General features: G+C 42.9%; 1 protein-coding gene across 9 annotated transcripts in view; it reads right to left on the bottom strand.

Annotated features, from left to right (window-relative positions):
* The window catches only part of SH3RF2 (SH3 domain containing ring finger 2), a 127978-nt gene extending 118728 nt beyond the window's left edge, over positions 1-9250 (bottom strand). For 5 of the 9 annotated variants that reach the window (XM_045492612.1, XM_045492597.1, XM_045492620.1 and 2 more), the window contains exons 1-2: positions 9047-9242; positions 7493-7986 (exon numbers count right to left, since the gene is read on the bottom strand). In XM_045492612.1, coding sequence (XP_045348568.1) covers positions 7493-7870 — 378 coding nt within the window. In that variant the 5' untranslated portion in view covers positions 7871-7986; positions 9047-9242. Of the gene's footprint in view, positions 1-7492; positions 7987-9046 lie in introns of all 9 variants that reach the window. The other 4 variants (XM_045492628.1, XM_045492603.1, XM_045492636.1 and 1 more) reach the window with 1 other exon arrangement.
* Positions 9251-20128: the final 10878 nt, after the last annotated feature.

Genomic DNA, 20128 nt, shown 5'->3' with positions numbered 1-20128 from the left:
TGTCCCTTGCGTGAAAGACTGGAGCAGTGACAGAGATGGAAGGGGAACTCAGCTGCTATTTGAGTCCTGCGGTCTGAGTCCATGAGCACCTCCGGTATGAGGTTTCGAAGGTGTGAGCTTTCAAGACAGAACCTGGTACAGAGCAGGCACTTAGGAGCAGTCTGTTAAATGTCCTGGCCTCTGAGCGTGGGGATCTGGAGCTGTTTGACCCTGGGGCTGACAGAGACCCAAGTGGCAGGAAGCTGCTCATGACAAATGGGCTTGTCTGTCTTTCCTTGCCTGTGTTCTACCACTTCCTTTGTACGCGCTGGCTGGCATTCCTACCTGACAGGGGTATCGGGTACCCCAAACATGTCTATGGGAAAAAAATGGCTTTGTCTCTGTCAATGAAGTGGAGGCTGCTCCTCACTTGGCCAGTAAGCTCAGCCGTCCCCTTGGAGCATTGTCCGGCTGCACTGAATCCATTAGGCAGATACAGCCCATAGGCTGTGAAATGACATGGAACCGGTGTGGCTGTGGGGAGACTAGTACACAGAGTCCCCAACATGTGTCTTCTCAGTGGTGGTTTGAGGCTAGGGATCTACTCACCTGGTCTCTTCTCCATCTGTTTCCTTCTCTCTCTCCTCCAACTTTGATTCTATTTGAGATATCCCTGTCCCGTCCTGCCTTTCCTAGTACCCACATGCCCAGAACAGATGCTGCCTTTTCACCCCTTGGCCATGTTTTTCTTGATGATTAAAACAACTATTTTTTTCCTAGGAAGATTCTTTTTATTGGCTAAACTTCATTTCCTTCAGAATGAACCACCTCACTGACATTTTCAAAAACCATCATTTCTTGAGTCTAAGACTTCTGTATCTTAATTGACTTTACTGGGTTATAATTTATACAGAAAAAAAAATGCACTCTTTTTTAAGTACAGTTTGATGAATTTAGACAAACCTATACACCATCATATAAAACATCTGCATTATCCCCCAAATCACTATAGTTGATAGTTTTGCCATTTCTAGAATTTTATATAAATGAAATCAGATAGTAAGACACTCCTTTTTTCATATCTTAACATTTCTAAAATTGGCTGTATCTTAAAATGAACATCTAACATGGTACTGTTTCCTTCTTCCCTTAGGAGATATAACTAAAATGATAACGTATCTTCTAATGGGTAATATCTTTAAATCAGGGATATATATGTGTGTATATGTATACGTAAGTGTATTTACATGTATACTGACTAGTTGGTTTTACACCTAGAGAGTAAGCACTGGGAAGGTGAGAATCTTGACTTTGCTGTGTTCCCATAGTACTTATAGCTGGACATCAGTAGGAGCTAAATAAACAGTATAGAGGGTGGTGATGGTGAGTTTTAAATAGCACTCCTAAAATATCTTCTAATGGCAAGGACTTGCCTAAAACTCTTCTTGGAAAGAGTTAGTAGTCCTAACTGCCATAGGGGTTCTCTTTGGGGGCTCAGCTGCCTTTGCATTAATATGAGACATTTTCCAAAATTTGTTGCATGGACAATCAGTATTATCCAAGGTAGTAATAAAAGGGAGGAGAGGGGCATGCCACTACCACAGAAATCTGGGGAACATTTCTTACTATAATTTACCACTTACAGACTCACAATTCATTAGCTTCCTAAAAATTCTGAGAAGTGTTGTTGCAAAGAAACTATGTTCGCCTCTGTTTTAAGCTTAGGTTTGTTTGACCCTGGAGCTCTGTGGAACATCCATTAGTAGTTTGCAGAATATACCTTATGAAAGACTTCTCTAATATATATGCATGATTTTTTTTTTTTTTAATGAGAAAGAGAGAAGACAAGGAAATCGAGAAGAGCTGTATTTGAGCTGGTCCCACGTAAGCCTAAAGCTATGTAGTGGCATCTGGAATGGGACAGATGAGGATGCTTTTTGTGAGTAAAAGGGCTGAATAAGCACTCTCTGTGCTCATAATCTCTCTTTATCCTATGAAGGGACATGTGGGCAGGCAACCTTTCCTAAGAGGAAAGGAAAACAACAGAAAAATAGGCATTGGCTAATCCCTTAGGTGAGGTGGATAATTGAGGTTGCATAAGGAGAGCTGCCCCACCCCTCTGGTCGCGCCATCCTGTGGGGACTGAGCTGTTGGGTTTGTCCACACTTGGACCAAACAGCTTTAACTGATAAGAAAACCTGAAAGAGGTAATAGAATGGCTCACTGAAACACAGAGAAGCCCACCGGCAGGAATTTTCCTGATCATTCAAATGATGGCAAAGTCCTTCTCAAAACCAGCACTAGCCCAATATATAAAGAGATGAAAGGAAATCAGAGTGGGCTAGGTGAAATCAGGCAGAGACTAAAAGAAGCGTACAAGAGCTAGCTCCCTTTCTGTTTTGAAAAATATTTTAAACATCATTAGGCAGCAAAACCGACTTTTTTTCTCCTGGTATATATGCCTATGAATTTTAACAGATATATAGACTCCTATAGCTGCCACTGCTATCTGGGTACACAACGGTTCCCTCACCCAAACTCTCTTGTGCTGTCCTTTTGTAGTCACATCCTCTCTCACACCGTAACCTCTGCCAACCACTGAGAATTATTTTCCATCACTGTAGTTCTTTTTGAAAACTCCCTTTCCTTTTGCTCTCCCTTTTGCTTCATGCATGTTTAAGTGTGACTGCAAAGGACTCCAGATCCCATGCCAGCAGACTGTCTCCTTTACAGTTAATTGTTTTGTTATTTTCTGTTGCTAACATTTATTAGCATCTGTGATGTGCCAGGCATTTGTGCTAAGCTTTTATATACATTATCTCGTTTTAATCTTACAAGAGCCTGATGATATATGCACGCCATTATTATCTCCACTGTACAAATATGGAAACTGAGGGTAAGAGAGGTTAAGTGACCCTGCCTAAGGCAAATAATTGAATCCCAGCACAAACCCAGCTCCATCTGATGACATATCCTTAACATTATGGTAACCAATAAAAGGGAAGGGATTGTGACTCGGAAGGAGGTACACAGAGAGAGGTTGAGGGCAGAGCCAATTTGGTGCCATATGGTTTTTTGAAAGATTTGCAAAATGTGTGTGAAGGTGGAGAACCATCTGGGTCTTCTGACTTCTCAACCTCAGCTCCTGCCTTTATGTGTTCCTCCACTTGTCACATGTGGTCCTTGCTGACCCAGGTGGCATCTGCTTGCTGTTTTCAGGGGCTTCAGACAGTCTCACTCCCCTTGCAAATTCAGCAGAAAGCACTGTCTGTGTCACAGGACACAGCAGCTGAGACCCAGGAAAGGAGTTGGATGCCTTCTGGTTTCTACTCAACCTCAATTCCCTCATGTGTTTTCTGACCTGATTTCCGCCCCCTCGGGGGCTTGCAACACCAGCTGAAAAAGTTTCCAGGACACAGTCACCTGGTCTGTGTGCTGGAGGTGGCAGGTATGTTCTCGCTGAGCTGGGGCAAGTGAGACAGAAATGTATGTGGTTGGCATGATGTGTAACAAAGAAGGGAGAAAGTCCGGCCTTGCAAGACCTGGGGCAGCAACATTTGTGTCAGGGATAAAGAGACGGGAGAATAAAAAAGAGAGAGAGAAGTTAATGAAGAAGTTGGAGATGCCGGGAAGTGGAAGGTTCTTGCCCTGCATATGTGTTCATTTGAGCTTGTTATTTGGGGAAGTGAAGTTTGCTAGCAAGTTATCTTCTTGAATCAGTTCCTGCCTCCTTTAGAGTCTTGGAAATGTGCTGCCGAGCCAGCATAAGTTGGGGAGAATCACACACCTGAATCACAGCCATAGGTCATTTGGAGAAAAATCAAACAGGCTGGAAATCAGGGTACCAAGGGCCATCTTTGGATGACACTCCATTAACAAGCCGGTGAAAGAGGATGTGCCATTTAGAGTAAAAAATATTAAGTCACTTCAATAACAACAACAACATTTACTGAGCACTTAGTATGAGCCAGTCCCTGTGCTGAGAGCTAATTGGCATGAATCATTTCATTTCTTTCTTGCAACAGCCCTCTGAAGTAGGTACTACTGTTACCTCCAATTCACAGATCGGGACTTGGAGGCCCTCACGTTTAAGTGACTCACCCACAGTATACAACAGCTGAGCAGCACAAGCAGGATTTGAATTCTTCTATTTTTCAAACCTAAGTTTGCAAGCTTCGCTGCTTTACTGCCTGTCTTAATTCAGAAATATTTCTAAAAATTAACACAGCGAGGAGGAGAGATCAATTATTCAGAAGCCTGTAATCTTCTGGAAGACTTGCCAAGATCCTTTGGCTTGACTGCTGTAAGGGAAGGAGTAAGAACCTGTGGGATTTGCACAGCCAGGGGCCGTCCAAGAGTCTTTCGATCTCACCTGTTGGTTTGAAATAATGGCACGCTGTAGAAATCTACAGCCATTTCCCAAGCTTTCTTTTTACCCAGTAGGCTTGGGAGGGTTTCAGGCAGGTAGGCACAATGGACTATTTTTTCTCTCTTGGGCTGGCACCATGAGGTGTGACTGTTGGCTCCACCCTGGCATGCTGGCTGGCACAGGGAGCACCCGGCCTCTTTGAGCCAACAAAAAATTCTCGATGAGCCCATTTATTAGATGAGCCTAGGTGAGCACAACAGTCTTCCGGCTTAACAAACTCACAGGCAGGAGGTTAAATGAACTCTTTCAGAGGGCCAAGTTAACATCGGGTTCTCTGGAAGAGGTGTTTTACAAAATGGTACCCTGGGACAACAGGTTATTTATGCCCTCTTAGGGCAGTACTTTATACTTAGTATTATCCTGGGCTGGACTCATCACAGACTCAAGTTCAATAATAATACCTATTACACTCTCCTGCAAGGGCTATCACTCCTTCTGCATTTTGTAGAATTCCTCATGCACGACAGGGCACAATAAACAGTCAATAATAATGTTTACTATGATAATGATCTTCCAAATGCCTTTCATCTGAGGATCCCAAAGTGCTAGGTAAACACTAATTAGTTAAGCCTCACAATGGCTCTCTGTTTTTACAATACATTTTCCTATTTTATAGAATTTTAAATTGAGACCCAGCAAACTTAAGTGGCTTGTCCAAAGTCATGCAGCAGGTTTAAATTAATGATAATGATGATGCTTTGCATTCACACGGCATATGTTTTCTAAAGCAATAAGAGTATGTTGCAAAGATAATTTTCACACCATCCCAGAGGAAGGTGGGTAGCAAGTATTATTAGCTGTTGACTAAATTGGGTAAACTGAGGAGGCAGGGAGGGTAAGTAACTTGGTAAGGATTAGACCGAGGATATGAGTGCCTCCTCTGACTCTCAGGGCAGTGCAGCGTCCCAGACAATCCTCAATTCTCTGAACTGAGGGGTGCATGCCTGCTTTTGCCCTTATGGGAAAGATAGCTACATTCGTGGAAGCAGAGACAGGTTGCAGAATGACAGCCATATTTACATCCAGGAACGGGTTTGTTCATAGTCCCGGTGAGAGAGGCAAAAGGGAGGAGATGAGCCACTTCAAGTAAGGATGGCTTGGAAAATGAAGGGAACGGGGGTGGCTGAGGGAGGCTGCCAGCACTGCTCTCTTACAGAAACATCTTTACCAACCCAGGGCCCGCCTGAAAGCAGTAGCCTTCAACAGCCTTCTTCTGTGTTTCAGCCTCACGATAGGACTTGCTCCGGTGCAGCTTGGATGATGGGCACAACCCCATCACTGGCACCTTCGTCTGATGTTACAAGTCCTTGTGAAAGAGTTCCAGGGACATGCAGTATCTTACCAGCTGTCTCTTACATATTATCAGCTCTTAATCCCACAGCTCCCTATGCTAGGAGGGGCCTGGGAATCTTCTATGTTCAAAAACTTGGTAGCTGGGGATACATTCACTGCACCTTTTCTTAGCAACATAGCCACATCGAAAAAGATGAAAACATGAACGAAAATATATGAAGATGATAGAGACTTGCCTCCTGCCGGTCTGGCAATGCTTTCTTAGTGAGTGATGATACTCCACGAGGAGGCAAGTCAGACTTTGCTGGGTGGGGGAGGAAACAGGCTGCTGGGTCTTAGGAATTCACAGGGAAGGATTTGCTGACCCCAGATAGAGCCCTACTCTCTACAAACAAGACACTTGAGATAAGTTTGCTGCCCTACCCCCACCCTGCCTTCTCCAGGCGTGTGGATTCTGATTGATGACTAGACCTTGGGCTAATGGGAAGCCTGAAAGGAGGGCGCCAAGCCCTTTTCTGGAATGTGGTCACACATACAAGCACAATGGCAATAAAAAGTCTGAAGTGAAGAACTCACACCAATGCCCACGTCTTCCTGCTCTCCTTTTTGACTGTTTCCACTTTCCCTTGCTGCATGGGCAACTTGGAGGTGCAGTGACCGGAAAGAGGGGTGAGCCGCTGGAAGGAATAGTTTAGAAAAGTGTCCTGAATGCACATCATAAGCCTATTCTGCTGTGCGGAAAGGAATGCGCAGAAGACCCTCCCACCCACTGTTACTCTTCACAATGGAGTTGAGAGACTCTGCTGTCAGCTTTAAAGAAGTTAGCTTTAGGTAAGAACTTCACAGAATGCAGCCTTGACTTTCTAAGTATGCCAGCGACCCAGGTCACAGCTTCCCGTGTCTACTTTGACATGCTGACTCGTGGGGTGACAGTGCACAAAATCTCGCTGGACTCACAAGGACTGCATCATCCTCTCGAGATGTGCCCTTAACACAGCCTCCCACAAAAGGTTTGCAGCCAGGTCAGACACAGTCCTCAGGATCCATTCGCATGGTTGGCCAGAGTGATTCGCATTATCCAGACACTAAAAGCATTAGCGTGATCTCCTGCGTGCCACGACCAGGTCCTTTGGTTTTATGGCAGCCTTTCAGGTGCGTTTTATGTATGTTTGATTCATTTTGTAAATGAAGACACCTGTAGGGCTCCTGTACACATGGGTTCTACTTCACAGCCCAGCCTTCCTGTCAGTCAGTCCACCCACAGACACGCTTTCCTCCTGCACAGTCTTTGGGCATCAAGTATCAGAATAGCTTTGAACGGATCATGAATGAGCACTGTCATAATAGCGCTTTAGGACTTGGGGTGGGAAGATGGGAGTTGGGTAAAATTGAAACAAAACCTGACATTTGCAAACTCCTCCAAGATCTCAAAAGCAAAAAGCAGCTGGATTTTTTTTCTCTCTTTTCCCCATCCTCTGGTTTGGCCTCAAACAGCAGAAGTGAAAGATGAAGAATAACCACAAAGGCTTTCTTTGTACTGTTACCTTCTAGACAAGGGAGACAACCTGGGAGACTTTTAACAATTCTAAGAATTCCTGGATGGATTAGATAGGCTCAGGATTCCATCGAGTTTCCGTAAAATGGCCACTGCCCACAGAAACTTACCTCTGGGGAATCACTGGCAGACCTCTTTGAAATGTAACTAAAGAAAGGAAGATGTTCCCTAACTGCTGGTATACACAGACCCAACTTCCAAATGGACACGAAATGAACAAGTAAGATCTCTCTTACCCCATCCATGTGGATTCTGATATTAGGCACCAGCCGGAAAGAGCTGGACTGTAGAGCTCTGGGGTTACTCTTGCCTCTCCTGCCGTCCTGCGCGGTCAGCACACCAGGCCTGCGGAAGGAGCCCCCTCTCCCCAAGCTCTGCCCCGAGCGCACACCGTCTAGAAGACGCACGAGCAGCAGGTTGGCTGGCAGTGCCTCGATGCTGCAAAACACCAGGGTCCTGCATTCCGGGCACCTCAGCTCCTTGTGGGCCTTGAAAATCCTCTGGAGACATGGTTTGCAGAAGGTGTGCTGGCAAGGGAGGACTTTGGCCGTGACATCGAGCTTTTCAAAGCACACGGGACACTCCAGAAGATCAAGTAACGTCAAATCATCCATTTTATTTTAACACTCCACTCTTGACCTGGAGGGGCAAAGTCCGCATGGTAGGGTGAGCTGAGTGAGCCGAGGGGGCAGATCCGGGTCTATCCTAACGGGAGCTTCAGAATTCCTGCCTGTTTGAATGAGAAAGGAAGAGAGGAAAAAAATGTGACTGCTCAGAGAGGTATATCCCACCTACATGGAGGCAGTGTCTCATAAGGCAGTTTGCAAGCACTTTGTTCCAGCACCCAAGTTTCAAATGACTCATTCTGATTCAGTGCTAGCAGGTATAAGGCTCAACTCCTGCCTGCTGAAGGATCTGAGGGAGCATTCAGCATGGTGACCGACTACTTACTCATTGCCTCTCGGCGTGCAAACAAGAGCAGAGACAAAACGGGCCTGCAGAAGAGCCCTCTCGGCCTCGAAGGGGGTCCCCCCCCCCACCCCCCCCCCCCCCCCCCCGCCGCAGACAGTCAATTTCAGTTCCCACAGCAAGACCCCCATGGAACACAATTTCTGTGAAGCTATCTATTCCTCCTTCTTCCCCTACTTTTATCTGTTATCTGCAGCACATGCAGACAAGTTGTGTAGATAAGTTTATCTGAACCTCCTGCAGATGTAGAATTATTTCCTTCACAGTGCACCTTCCCCCATTATTTTGTTCTAGCCCTGCACAAGAAAAATTCTTACTAGAAACGCATTTTCAAATTGTTTGCCTTAAGTACAGGCCAGGGTGCTTGGAAGCTTTTTTCTTTTTTTCTCCTTCTCTCACTCCCTCCTTCCCTTTCTTCCTTTTTTTCTCCCTCCCTCCCTCCCTCCCTTCTTTCTTCCCTGATTATTCTAGCCTCAGAGACGATATTCCACCCACAAGACGACGTCACACAGCCTGTTTAGTTTCTTGGACAATTGTTCTCAGTTCCACCTGAAGCAGATAGGAATTCTGGATTGTGGTCACAACCTGCAAAAATCCAGACAGAGCAGTGTATACAGGTGTGCGTGTGTGGTCTGAAAACATCCTTACTCCAGTAACAATTTCCTTTTAAATGTCTGAAAAGAAGTCTCCAGTTGAGATAAGTCTCCCCGGAAGAGGTCACCTGTCCCTCACAAGTGCCAAATTTTGGGTGAGCACAATGCCCAGGACGTTTGGCCGGAGGGTGGGTGGCCCCGCCAGTAAGGGAAGCAGACATGACTTACGGGGATGAGAGATGGCGCCGTGCCCTCCTGAGACAACTCTCCAAAGATGTCAGCTCTGGGGAGATGTGCGGGGGGCCACTAACCTTGAGCTTGTAACCCCAGCTGTGTGCAGCTCAGCACAATCCTCCGATCCTCTGCTTGGCCAGGCTTCCTCCAACTGGCTTCCTTTCCCCCAAGAGCGGCTGCCACGCTTTGAAAACTTTAACAACTCTGAGTCTTACTCATTTCAAGGATCGCCTTACTCAGCCTTTGTTAACCCTTTCACCGCCTGGCAGCTAGCAGCAATTTCTGACTTCACTCTGCTGACTGATCCTTCCTTCATGTAACTGAGTTGATTTCTGGGAAAAGATTGCAGGGGACAAAATATAAGCCAGCCCCCAAGGCTAAATATTTACAGTTTATATTTTCACTTTTCTCATTGTCTCTCTTATCCAAGAAGTTGAAACACAGCTCAGTTATAAACATGCCAGGGTGATTGTGTTTATTTTAAACCTTTATAAGGATTTGCTGAAAAGGTCAAACATATTAATGGCAGCTATAACAAAGATAAGCCAGTCACCTAAAAAGTACTGCTCCTTAAAAACCAGAGTCAGTACTTGAATGTGTGGATTTGAGACGGACTTCAGTGGTCTTTTTGCTCAATCTCTTTAAATACATTTTTTAAAAAAATCGCATTATGGTAGTACATACACCTCTTTGAAAAATCAATGCACAGAAAGGCTTTGAAAAAGGAAAAGCAATGGTTCCAGACTCTCTCCCTGCCAGGGCCTATTGGAATCTTTTCGCAGCACCACATAATACTTCTATTTTCGTTTCTTGATTTACCAATAATAAAGTCACAGAGGTATTCAATAAAGTACATAATAATAATAATATTACTGAACACCACAGTAGCCCTTATCTTCACTAAGCACTGTTCTACCTTCACCTGTATTAACTCATTTAATCCTTTTAGCAACCTGGTAATTCACTCTACTCTTCTTTACCCTCATTTGCAAAAGAGGAAACTGAGACACAGAGAGGTTAAATAACTCATTCCAGGAGTCACAGCTAGCAAGAGACAGGTGTTCTGTGCTTTTTACTACCATGTCATATGGTGATACAGCTTTAAGGGGAGGAGAGATGGTTGAAGGGAGCTAAACCTCATCTGAGATGGCAGGAAGTCAAAAGATAATGACCCAAACTGACCAATCAACTGCTTTTGCAGGTGAGACAGCTATGCCCACAGAGATCTAGAGATTCCTTGAAGTTGCCCAGTAAGTTAGGTAGAGCTGAGAGAAGAAACTGGTGTTTGTTTTTTTTTTTTAAACTATATCTTCTCTCTCAACTTAAGGATGACAGTTCTTTACTATGCGGAAAGCACTTAGCCACAACTCCATGGGAAAATCTTAAGAGGGAACCAAGAGGCCTGAGAACGGATGGTGATAGATTACATGTTTTACAAAGTTCTTCCATGTTATTTCTGAAAAAGCAAAGACGCATGGAGCTCAGAACAGGAGGGGGCTTCAGGATGGAGCAGACAAAGTCACATGTCTTCTGAGCACAGACACCAGATTTGAGTACGTGTCAATTTCAGAGACCATTTTCGAGTCTTTTTTCATCTCTCTTTTATGAAGGTTTTTTTGGGCTTCAGTGACATCAAATCCCATTCTGTTGCCTGTCTCCTTCAATAATTTCCACTTTTATAGGTTCTGTGCTCATCAGGAAGCCCCTTGTAGTCTGACACCCTTGTTCCTTGCTCTTTTTCCCACTTGGTAAAGCTGGGCCCTCTGCTCTGTGAGCTGCCCCACCGTGGCCTCACCCTCTAGAAAGGTCTGCTCCAGTGCCAGAACTCCTGCTGCAGGGGTGGGCAACATTTTCCCTCCTTCCCTCTCTTGCTCTTAAACACTCCACCTCCCTTAGATGTCCGTACCTGCACCTACGAGCACATGTACACACATAACTTGCATAAACATACATATAATCGTAACAGTAACTTTTATGAAGGACTTGCTGTATGCCATGGACCAGCGCTAAGACTTCAAACAGATTGCTCATTAAATCCTCCCAACCACCCAATAAGATAGGTGCTGTAACTTTGCCAAGATTGCAGAGCTTACGATCTGAACTCAGGTTGGCCCAATCCCAGGGCCTATAAAGTTATGTGCATGCCGCAAGTATACTGATACATCTTTACTGTTTAAATCCATACACATCTATACATATGTCCAGACTGTACATATCAGCTGATCTCAGATCCACCCTAAGCCAAAATGATATAACCTGTCCAGTCTCATGGCTCCTCCATGCGACTACATAGTCAGTGGTCTCAAGTAACTTCAAACCCTCCCAGCCCTGACAGAACTCAAAAACCCAGTTCCATTCCAGGAAGGCGGGATAGATCCAGTAGGCTGTTCTGCGTTAGCTTATCTGGCAGTTGATGATTCAGCAGAATAGCAACGTGACGGGAGAATGTCAGGCACTCGTGAAGGACAAAGTTTACACTGAGCAGGAGTGGTCTTTTAGCACCTCTCAAATCAAACCCTGTAGGTGGTCCCCTATACCACCCACGGATGGGGTTATCTCGGTAGAAACTTTAGAAGCTTTTGAAGAAAGGGGAGACTTTTAAATGGGGATTTCATCCTGGCTTACCCAAATACTACCTTGGCGTCAAGTCAGATGAACAAGCAGTTCCCCAAAATAAACAGAAAGGTGAATGATGCCTGCCTTCCCAGACTCCAGGCTCAGGCCACCACCTCCACTGCTCCCGTCCCATCAACACTCCTTTTTATATTTACACTGTTACATAATGAGTACAGGCTGTACTTTTAAAATACCTGTGTGATATGTTTAGGAGTTTTCTTGCTGCTTATGTTTACAAGTATATGTCCATTTATGTAAAAAAAAAAAAAAAAAAGAAAGAAAGCCAATCTGATCATACTGCTACCCTGTTCACAACCTTTTAGTAGGTTCCCACTGACTTTGGGTAATACCCAAATCCCTTTTCTGGTGTAATTTGGCTCTTGCCTACCTCTCCTGCCTCAACTTACTCCACATCTCTCCTTCACTCACCCACACCAGTCCCAGTGGCTTTCTCTCTTTACTGAGGAGTTCAAGGTTTTCTGCCATGAGGTATTTGTTGTGCCCTTCTTTCTCTGTGATTCACAGTTGCTAGTTACACTCTTCCTCTCTTCCTACTTACTCTCCCCCACCCTTTGCTTTTTTTACCCCCTCCTCTGCAAGTTTTAGCTTAAATGCCACTTCCTCAGGGAAGCCTTCCTTGATTCTCATGACTAGAGAGTTTATCATCCTGTACTTGTCCTTCATAGCAGTTATCACAATCGTAATTTGGTAATTATGCTTTAATGATTTAATGCCTGATTCCCCAAACAGACAAGCTCCAAGAAAGCAAGGCATTTATGTGTCTTGTCACTGCTCTTTCCCTCAAACCTAACACAGTGACTGGCATGTGGTTGTTTAATAAATGTTTTTGAATGGTTTATTAATGAATGAATGGTATTCTCAAAAAAAAAAAAAAACGTGTCTGGACAGATGTACAACAAACTGGTTTTTGTGTTTGTTTGTTTGTCTGACTAGGCTCCACGCCCAGTGTGGGGCTTAGAGTCACAACCAGGAGTCACGTGCTCTACTGACTGAACCAGCCAAATGCCCGCACCAAACTGTTGATAATTGCTTTACCTTGGACACCTCTGGGGAGCCACTTGGAATACTGTTAGGCTCATCTCTTAGTCTAAGAAATTTTTCAGATTCGGGTATATGCTACCTGGAAGTGTCTTTGCTCAGGACCCTGCCATACATCTCTTGCCTCCTGCCCTGCTGCTTCCCTGATGCTGCTGTATGGGATACCCCCAGGAGCTTGCTATACACCCACATATGCATGATCCAGAAGTGTGGACCACCCTTGACTAATGGGGAATCTATGGATAAACACCTTCCCCTTTCATCTTTTGGAGCACGTAGTTCTGAGATTTCATAACGCTCTTCATAAGGTTCTGTGGGACGAGTACCATGCATCCACTGAATGGCTAATGCAGTAATGTACCCCTGTACTGTCTCTTCCTCATTCTCTGTATCACTCCACCATCCCTAACCCTTGCTCTCAAATAAATTGCCCTCAAACAAGCAACCCTTTGTTTCAGGCTAAGATAGTTTCTTTCCAATTTAAAATTAGGTCACAAAAGAAGTTTGCCTTTTTTGTCAGATTTACTTATTTATTGGAATTATAATTTTAGAGTTGTGTTATTTTCATTTGGCTGGCTCTTAACTCTTTGGTGGTCTCAGGCTCTTTGCCCTAAAGTTAATCATTTGTAAAGCAATCCATAAACCCACCAAAGGGGTTCAAGCAGTTAGAAATCTAAAGCATTGTAACAGAAGGGGTCAGGAGGACTTCCTTGACTTACTGGACTCTCTGTGGCAGAGGCCAAGTTTTGTACTTCTTCGCCATCTTTCCTCAGTACCTAGTATAAATGTGGAAATGTTTTCAATATTTAAACGAAACTTCATTTTAATGTTCCTCTGATGCTAGGTTTGCCTCTGTGAAACCTTTGGAAGTATCCAAGGAGAGGAATTATTGGAGGAAAATGGGAAGCTTTCCAGTAGTGGAAAAATGGAGGAAAGCAGAATGGCAGGGGTTGAATGCCTATTAGATATTCTTTCCTTCTTTGAAAGATGCAGGCCCCAAATGAAGTTGATTGTGAAATTTCCTCCCCAATCAGGAGGATGTCAGTAGGTGAGCAGTGTACTTTAGCGTATTGGTATGCAATCACTAGACCCCCAGTCAAATGACCCAAACTCCTAGCAAAGAGAACTCCAACCGACATTTTATAGAGATGACTTAAGGTCCTTAAGTTTAACGAGAAACCAGCAGTCAAGAGTATGGCTTTAAAGTCTAATAGACCTGCTTTGAATCTCAGCTCTGCCAGTTACTAGATGGAACACTTGGTCAAATTACTCCATTCCTCTGTTCCTTGAATTCCTTATGTATAAAATGAGGTTACTAATAGAGCCTGTCTCATTGGGTTGTTCTGAGGAGTCACTGAAATGATGCATACAATAAATGCTTAATAGATGTAGGTTTCTTCTTACCTTCTTTTTTTGCAGGCAGATCCTATAAGAAAACCAAAAATCAGATGGTTCTCCTCTAATCCAAACTAAACCCAAAGAAGAATATGCCAGAACATGTGGTTGGTCAGTTCTTTACGGACCAAGATGCTCTAACCCCGTATATCCCTAACTTCAGTCATTTGCATCCTATTCTTTATGCTGTTTACCATAGACACACACTGAGGCTTTCTCTTTGACAATCAGAAGAGTGAAGGAGAAATTAGTAACTTCCTTACTGTGTGATTTTGTGTTAACCATTTTCTGTAGGGGTAACCCAGGCTTTGGTATACTCTCTTCTAGTGTATTCTTTTTTTTTTTTTTTTTTAATTTTTTTTTTTCAACGTTTATTTATTTTTGGGACAGAGAGAGACAGAGCATGAATGGGGGAGGGGCAGAGAGAGAGGGAGACACAGAATCGGAAACATGCTCCAGGCTCTGAGCCATCAGCCCAGAGCCTGACGCGGGGCTCGAACTCACGGACCACGAGATCGTGACCTGGCTGAAGTCGGACGCTTAACTGACTGTGCCACCCAGGCGCCCCTTTTTTTTTTTTTTTAATTTTTTTTTTCAACGTTTATTTATTCTTCTAGTGTATTCTAAACAAATCACAAGCAGTGTGAAGAACCAAAAGAAGGACAGAGCCCTACCCATTTTATGCACCATAAATCATAGTTCACCATTTGCACACCCGGGGAGGGATTCTTACTTATAGTTCTTCATCTTCATTTTTTTTTTAACGTTTATTTATTTTTGAGACAGAGAGAGAGACAGAGCATGAACAGGGGAGGGGCAGAGAGAGAGGGAGACACAGAATCTGAAACGGGCTCCAGGCTCTGAGCTGTCAGCACAGAGCCCGACGCAGGGCTCGAACTCACGGATCGTGAGATCGTGACCTGAGCCGAAGTCAGCCGCTTAACCGACTGAGCCACCCAGGCGTCCCTTCATCTTCATTTTTAATAGAAGACATTAATCTACTTTTTAATTTTTTAAATGTTAGTTTTGAGAGAGGGGGAAAGAGAGAGAAAAAGAGGGGGGGGGGAAGGGAGAGGAGAGAGGATCTGAAGTGGGTTCTGCACTAACAGCAGAGAGCCCAATGTGGGGCTTGAATCCACGAACCTTGAGATCATGGCCTGAGCTGAAATCAAGAGTTGGATGCTTAGCCAACTGCGCCACCCAGGCACCCTGAAGACAGTAATCTAATAAACACAGTTGTATTTCTTCCTCTAAATGATTAGAAGGGAATCCTAAAGGCAATTGTGCAAGAAGGGAAAGTAGGAAAGTAAGTAAGAATGCATCTTACCATTCTGTTAATATTAAAATTCAGCTGGTCAAGGGCGCCTGGGTGGCTCAGTCGGTTGAGCGTCCGACTTCAGCTCAGGTCACGATCTCACGGTTTGTGGGTTTGAGCCCCAAGATGGGCTCTGCGCTGACAGCTCAGAGCCTGGATCCTGCTTCAGATTCTGTGTCTCCCTCTCTCTGCCCACCCCCCACCCCCCAACTCACACTCTGTCTCTCTCTCCTTCAAAAGTAAATAAACATTAAAAAAATTTTAAAAAAATTTTAAAAAAATTCAGCTGGTTAAATCCAAGTAAAGTCTGTAGTAACTTATTGTATTGTGCCAATGTCAATTTCCTAGTTTTCATACTGTATTATATATAAGATATTACCACTTTATATATAGAAGCTGGTTAAAGGATGTAAGGGACTTCTCTGTATCATTTTTGCAACTTCTTGTGTTCATAATTATTTCAAAATAAAAAGTTAAACAAAAAAAGAAAAAAGGAAACAAGTAAAAAAGATATACTCAAAATCTTGTAAATATGTCCGTACCCTTTGACCCTAAAATATTACTTCTAGAAATATATACTAATGTAAATAAATTTATACCCCAGTGTGTTCCTCATATAATCACTTTTAATAGTGAAATGTTAAAAACATTCTTAATGTTCAGCAGGGGAGTGTGTAAACAGTATATATATATACATATGTGTGTGTGTATACTATCAAATATACATATACTATCGAATATATATATATATATTTGATATATACTATCAAAAATGATAGTGGAGATGTATATTTATTTTAAAGTTAATTTCTTTATTTTGAGAGAGACAGAGAGATGCAAGCAGGGAAGGGGCAGAGAGAGAGGGGAACAGAGGATATGAAGCAGGTTCCACACTGACAGCAGAGAGCCCAACGTGGGCTTGAAGTCACGAACTGTGGGATCATGACCTGGGTCAAAGTTAGACCCTTAACTGACTGAGCCACCCAGGCGCCCCTGGGGAGATGTATATTTAATGACATAAAGGACATTCATAATGAACTAAATACAGAAATTTATAAGCTGTATGAGCCTAACTTATTTAAGAATAATACATAAATATATAATATTGAGACTAGAGGAATGTATGCAAAACCATCAGCAACAATTATTTCTGGCTTCTAGACATATTAGTTGATTTAAATTTTTTCCATTTTGTTCATGTGTTTTTCTAATTTTTCTACAATGAGCATATGTTACTGGTGGAAAATTTTCAAAGATAATTAAGATGGCTGAAATCACTTTAGCTTTACTAAAACATTTACAACAGGGAGAGTTAAATCCGGTAACACTAATACCCTATGCATTACCATTGATAACACAGCCATTAAAAAGAAAAATAAATTGCAAAGCTCCGAAACTGCTGTATGCAGATGCTAAGCCATAACAGATACTGTGCCTTACAAAGGGAAAGGGCTATGATCACTCCTAACCGGTCTTCCTCCTCTTCCTTTACTGTTTCCTTTCTGATGAAATCAGTAAATGTTTTGATTCAAAACCATGAGCAGGATGCAACCTTAATTCTTATTAAACTCGGGGCAAGTCTGTGCAAAAGCTGACAGTTTGCCTAGGCTATTGGGTAACCACAATCTTACACTTTTGATCACAGGTGGGAAAGTTGCAAAACCGAGTAATCCCCTAAATACCCTGATTAGTCCTAGATATCTCTCTTCATAGATGGGGTCTGCTATGATAACAAATACATGAGAAGAAAATGTCTTTTTTTTTTTTTAAGAATTAGAATAATTTTCCTATAACTGACTATAAACATTTGTCAAATCAATTAGACATTTCTTGAGCCCTGTAAGGGTGTTAATTATATATTAATTATATAATATTATGTTATTTACTCACTTGGCCTTATAAATTGTATCTCTCTTCCACATAATCTCTGTTCCACAGTGCTGGAACCATCTCTGTATTGTTCATTTGTGCCTGACTCTCTAAGTGCTTAATAAATATTTGCTGAGTGATGAGGACGACTCATTTGTGTTTGGAATTCTTAGTGCATTCCTAGGGAGAAAGCCTGGGAATGCTTTGGAAACCCACCTCCAGTATTAACAATTCTGTGACCCTGGGTATTAAACAGCTTAAGCCTCATCCATAAGAGTGCTCTCAGTAATAAGTACTTCTCAGGCTTGCGGTAAGGAATACGCTTCCTAACATGTATTGGTACCACTTAGAAAAGTGTCTGGTGAGTAAAAGTTGCTTGAACGATACTAGTTGACGATATCTGAATTCATCTTTTTGTCCTGTGATTTACCTTTTTTCTGTGATTGCTTCTAACTTAATATGGTGGTTAAGAGCAGAAACTCTGGAGTCAGAAGGTCTGTGTCATCTTATTAAATAACAGTGTGACCTATAGCAAGTTGATTAAACACTCTGTACTTGGTTTTCTCATCTGTAAAACGGGGATGATAATAATAGCACTTACTCCATAGGATTCTTGTGAGCATGTAGTGAGAAAATGCTCATAAAATGCTTCAAAGAGTGTGACAGAGAGTAAGTGCTCAGTAAAGGTCAGCTATTATTCTCTCACCAGGCCTCTTATTATCTGTCGTTTTGCATCTAAAGTATAGTTTCAAACTGAGCCCAACTCCTGGTTTCTTTTCCTGAAGGAGTTATTCATTCCGATTTAGCCATGACATGAATGTCAACTCAGAGTAGCTGCCTAGAGGCTTATATGGTTTGGGGCACTGCAGCACCCTGCAGAACTTTCAGAGGGGGTGGGGCTGGCTATTATGCTGGAATAAATAATAACAGTTAACATTATTTTGTGCCAGATTCTGTGTGAAGAACTATAACCCTATTATTACTCCCATCTTCATAGATGAGGAAACAAGCATAGACACAGCATTGCCCTCGACAGTGCTTGGGGAAGTCAGGCTTGATGCCCAGGCAGTCTGCGCTTCTAACCTTCAAGACATCCCACGTGCTGCATTTATCGTAAAAAAGAGGCTATTTTAATCAATACTGTATTGCAATTTTGACTGCAGATTTTTATCTTTACTTCCATTCAGAAGAACCCAAACCTTGGAAATATAAGCGGCCTGCACACAGTGACATCAGGTTAATCTACTTAGAAACAGAAAGGGAAATAAGCCTGAAATACAAACAGAAGGAATATTAGAGGGTACTTCCTATTTATTTATTTATTTATTTATTTATTTTAATGTTTATTTTTGAGAGAGAGAGAGGAAGAGGGAAGGAGACAGCGTGTGAGTGAGTGGGACAGGGGCAAAGAGAGAGAGCGAGACACAGAATCTGAAGTAGGTTCCAGGCTCTGAGCTGTCAGCAAAGTCCAACGCGGGGCTCAAATTCACAGACCGCGAGATCATGACCTGAGCCGAAGTCTGAATGCTCAATGAACTGAGCCACCCAGGCATGCCGCGGGGGGTGGGGGGGGTGGGGGGGGCGGGGGGGGTACTTCCTTTTTAGATACAATAATAAGAAATGCCAAAAAAACTAAATCAAAACTGGTCAAATATACTGATTTATTATTTTACCCAAATATATTTGGATAAAAGGTTCTTTGATTTTTAATAACAAATGAAAAATCTCATAAATATAACTAGAGTTGTTAGCTCATTTTGTTTTTCAGGACCCAATTTATGACAGAATTAATTTGTCAGCCAGAATCCTAATATATATTTGTCCTGTGAGGTCTAGTTCTCCATTCATAGTATTATCTCTGTAGTCGTTAGCCAGGGGTAGAGTAGGAGTATACGGGTATGGGTGTTGAAGAAGAGGGCTCCAATGGTGGACACTTCATCTCTCGATGCCACTCTTGAACCTCAACCACTCCTTATCCCTTGCTTTGGGCTAAAAAAAGTCTTGGATTCTAAACCAACTTCAGCATATTGGCATTATCTATTGAAATTTTATACGTGCGTCCCTTTGACTCAGTAATTTCCCATTTAGAAGTTGATTCAAGAGAAATGCCCACAAGATATGCAGAGTTACAAACAAGGGCATTTATTGTTATACTGTTTGTAACTGAAGACAAACGGAGCTGACCCAAATATCCAGCAGGAAGAGACTGTGCATGTACCATAATGTAGTCATAACAGAGGAACAAATAGGTAGAGTTGTATATATTGACATGCATATAATGGAAAAGAAGATGGTAGGCGGTGCTCATATTATTCACAATATTATAGAAGGGCTTCGTAAGGAGAGACATTGCAAACTCAGATGCATAAGGGGGCCAGACTGGTTTTATAAACGGGTCAGGTGGGGACTGTGACAACCTTGAGAGCACACTCTATGTGAAACCAACTGACACCACTCAGCCTCAGCTATTCTTTGCTAATGGGTTGACAGAACTTGGATTCTCCCAGAAAATCTATACATCATGGTCCTGTTCATGCTACTTTGTGATAGTCTATTTACCTCTCTGCCACCTTGAAACCTCCACGAAACTATTTCAGTTACATGAACCTCCTGATTTTTATTTTGTGGCAACCATTAGAAATATTAAAAAACATATATTCTAAGTGGTCATCTGCAAACTAGATGTGTCTTGCAGGCTCACTGCCCATCAACCTCTAAAATACTCTTACCAATGGCCCTCTCTGGGGAATCATGTTTTGGGCCATTATCAGAGTGGGGTCTTTCACTGTGCCATCTATACATTGCTTTATATTTGAGGGTGT

The sequence above is a fragment of the Leopardus geoffroyi genome, chromosome A1 (assembly GCF_018350155.1).
Source record: "Leopardus geoffroyi isolate Oge1 chromosome A1, O.geoffroyi_Oge1_pat1.0, whole genome shotgun sequence".
Taxonomy (NCBI): Eukaryota; Metazoa; Chordata; class Mammalia; order Carnivora; family Felidae; genus Leopardus; species Leopardus geoffroyi.
The sequence above is the reverse complement of the archived record's forward strand: the minus strand, read 5'-3'. Positions and strand labels throughout refer to the sequence as shown.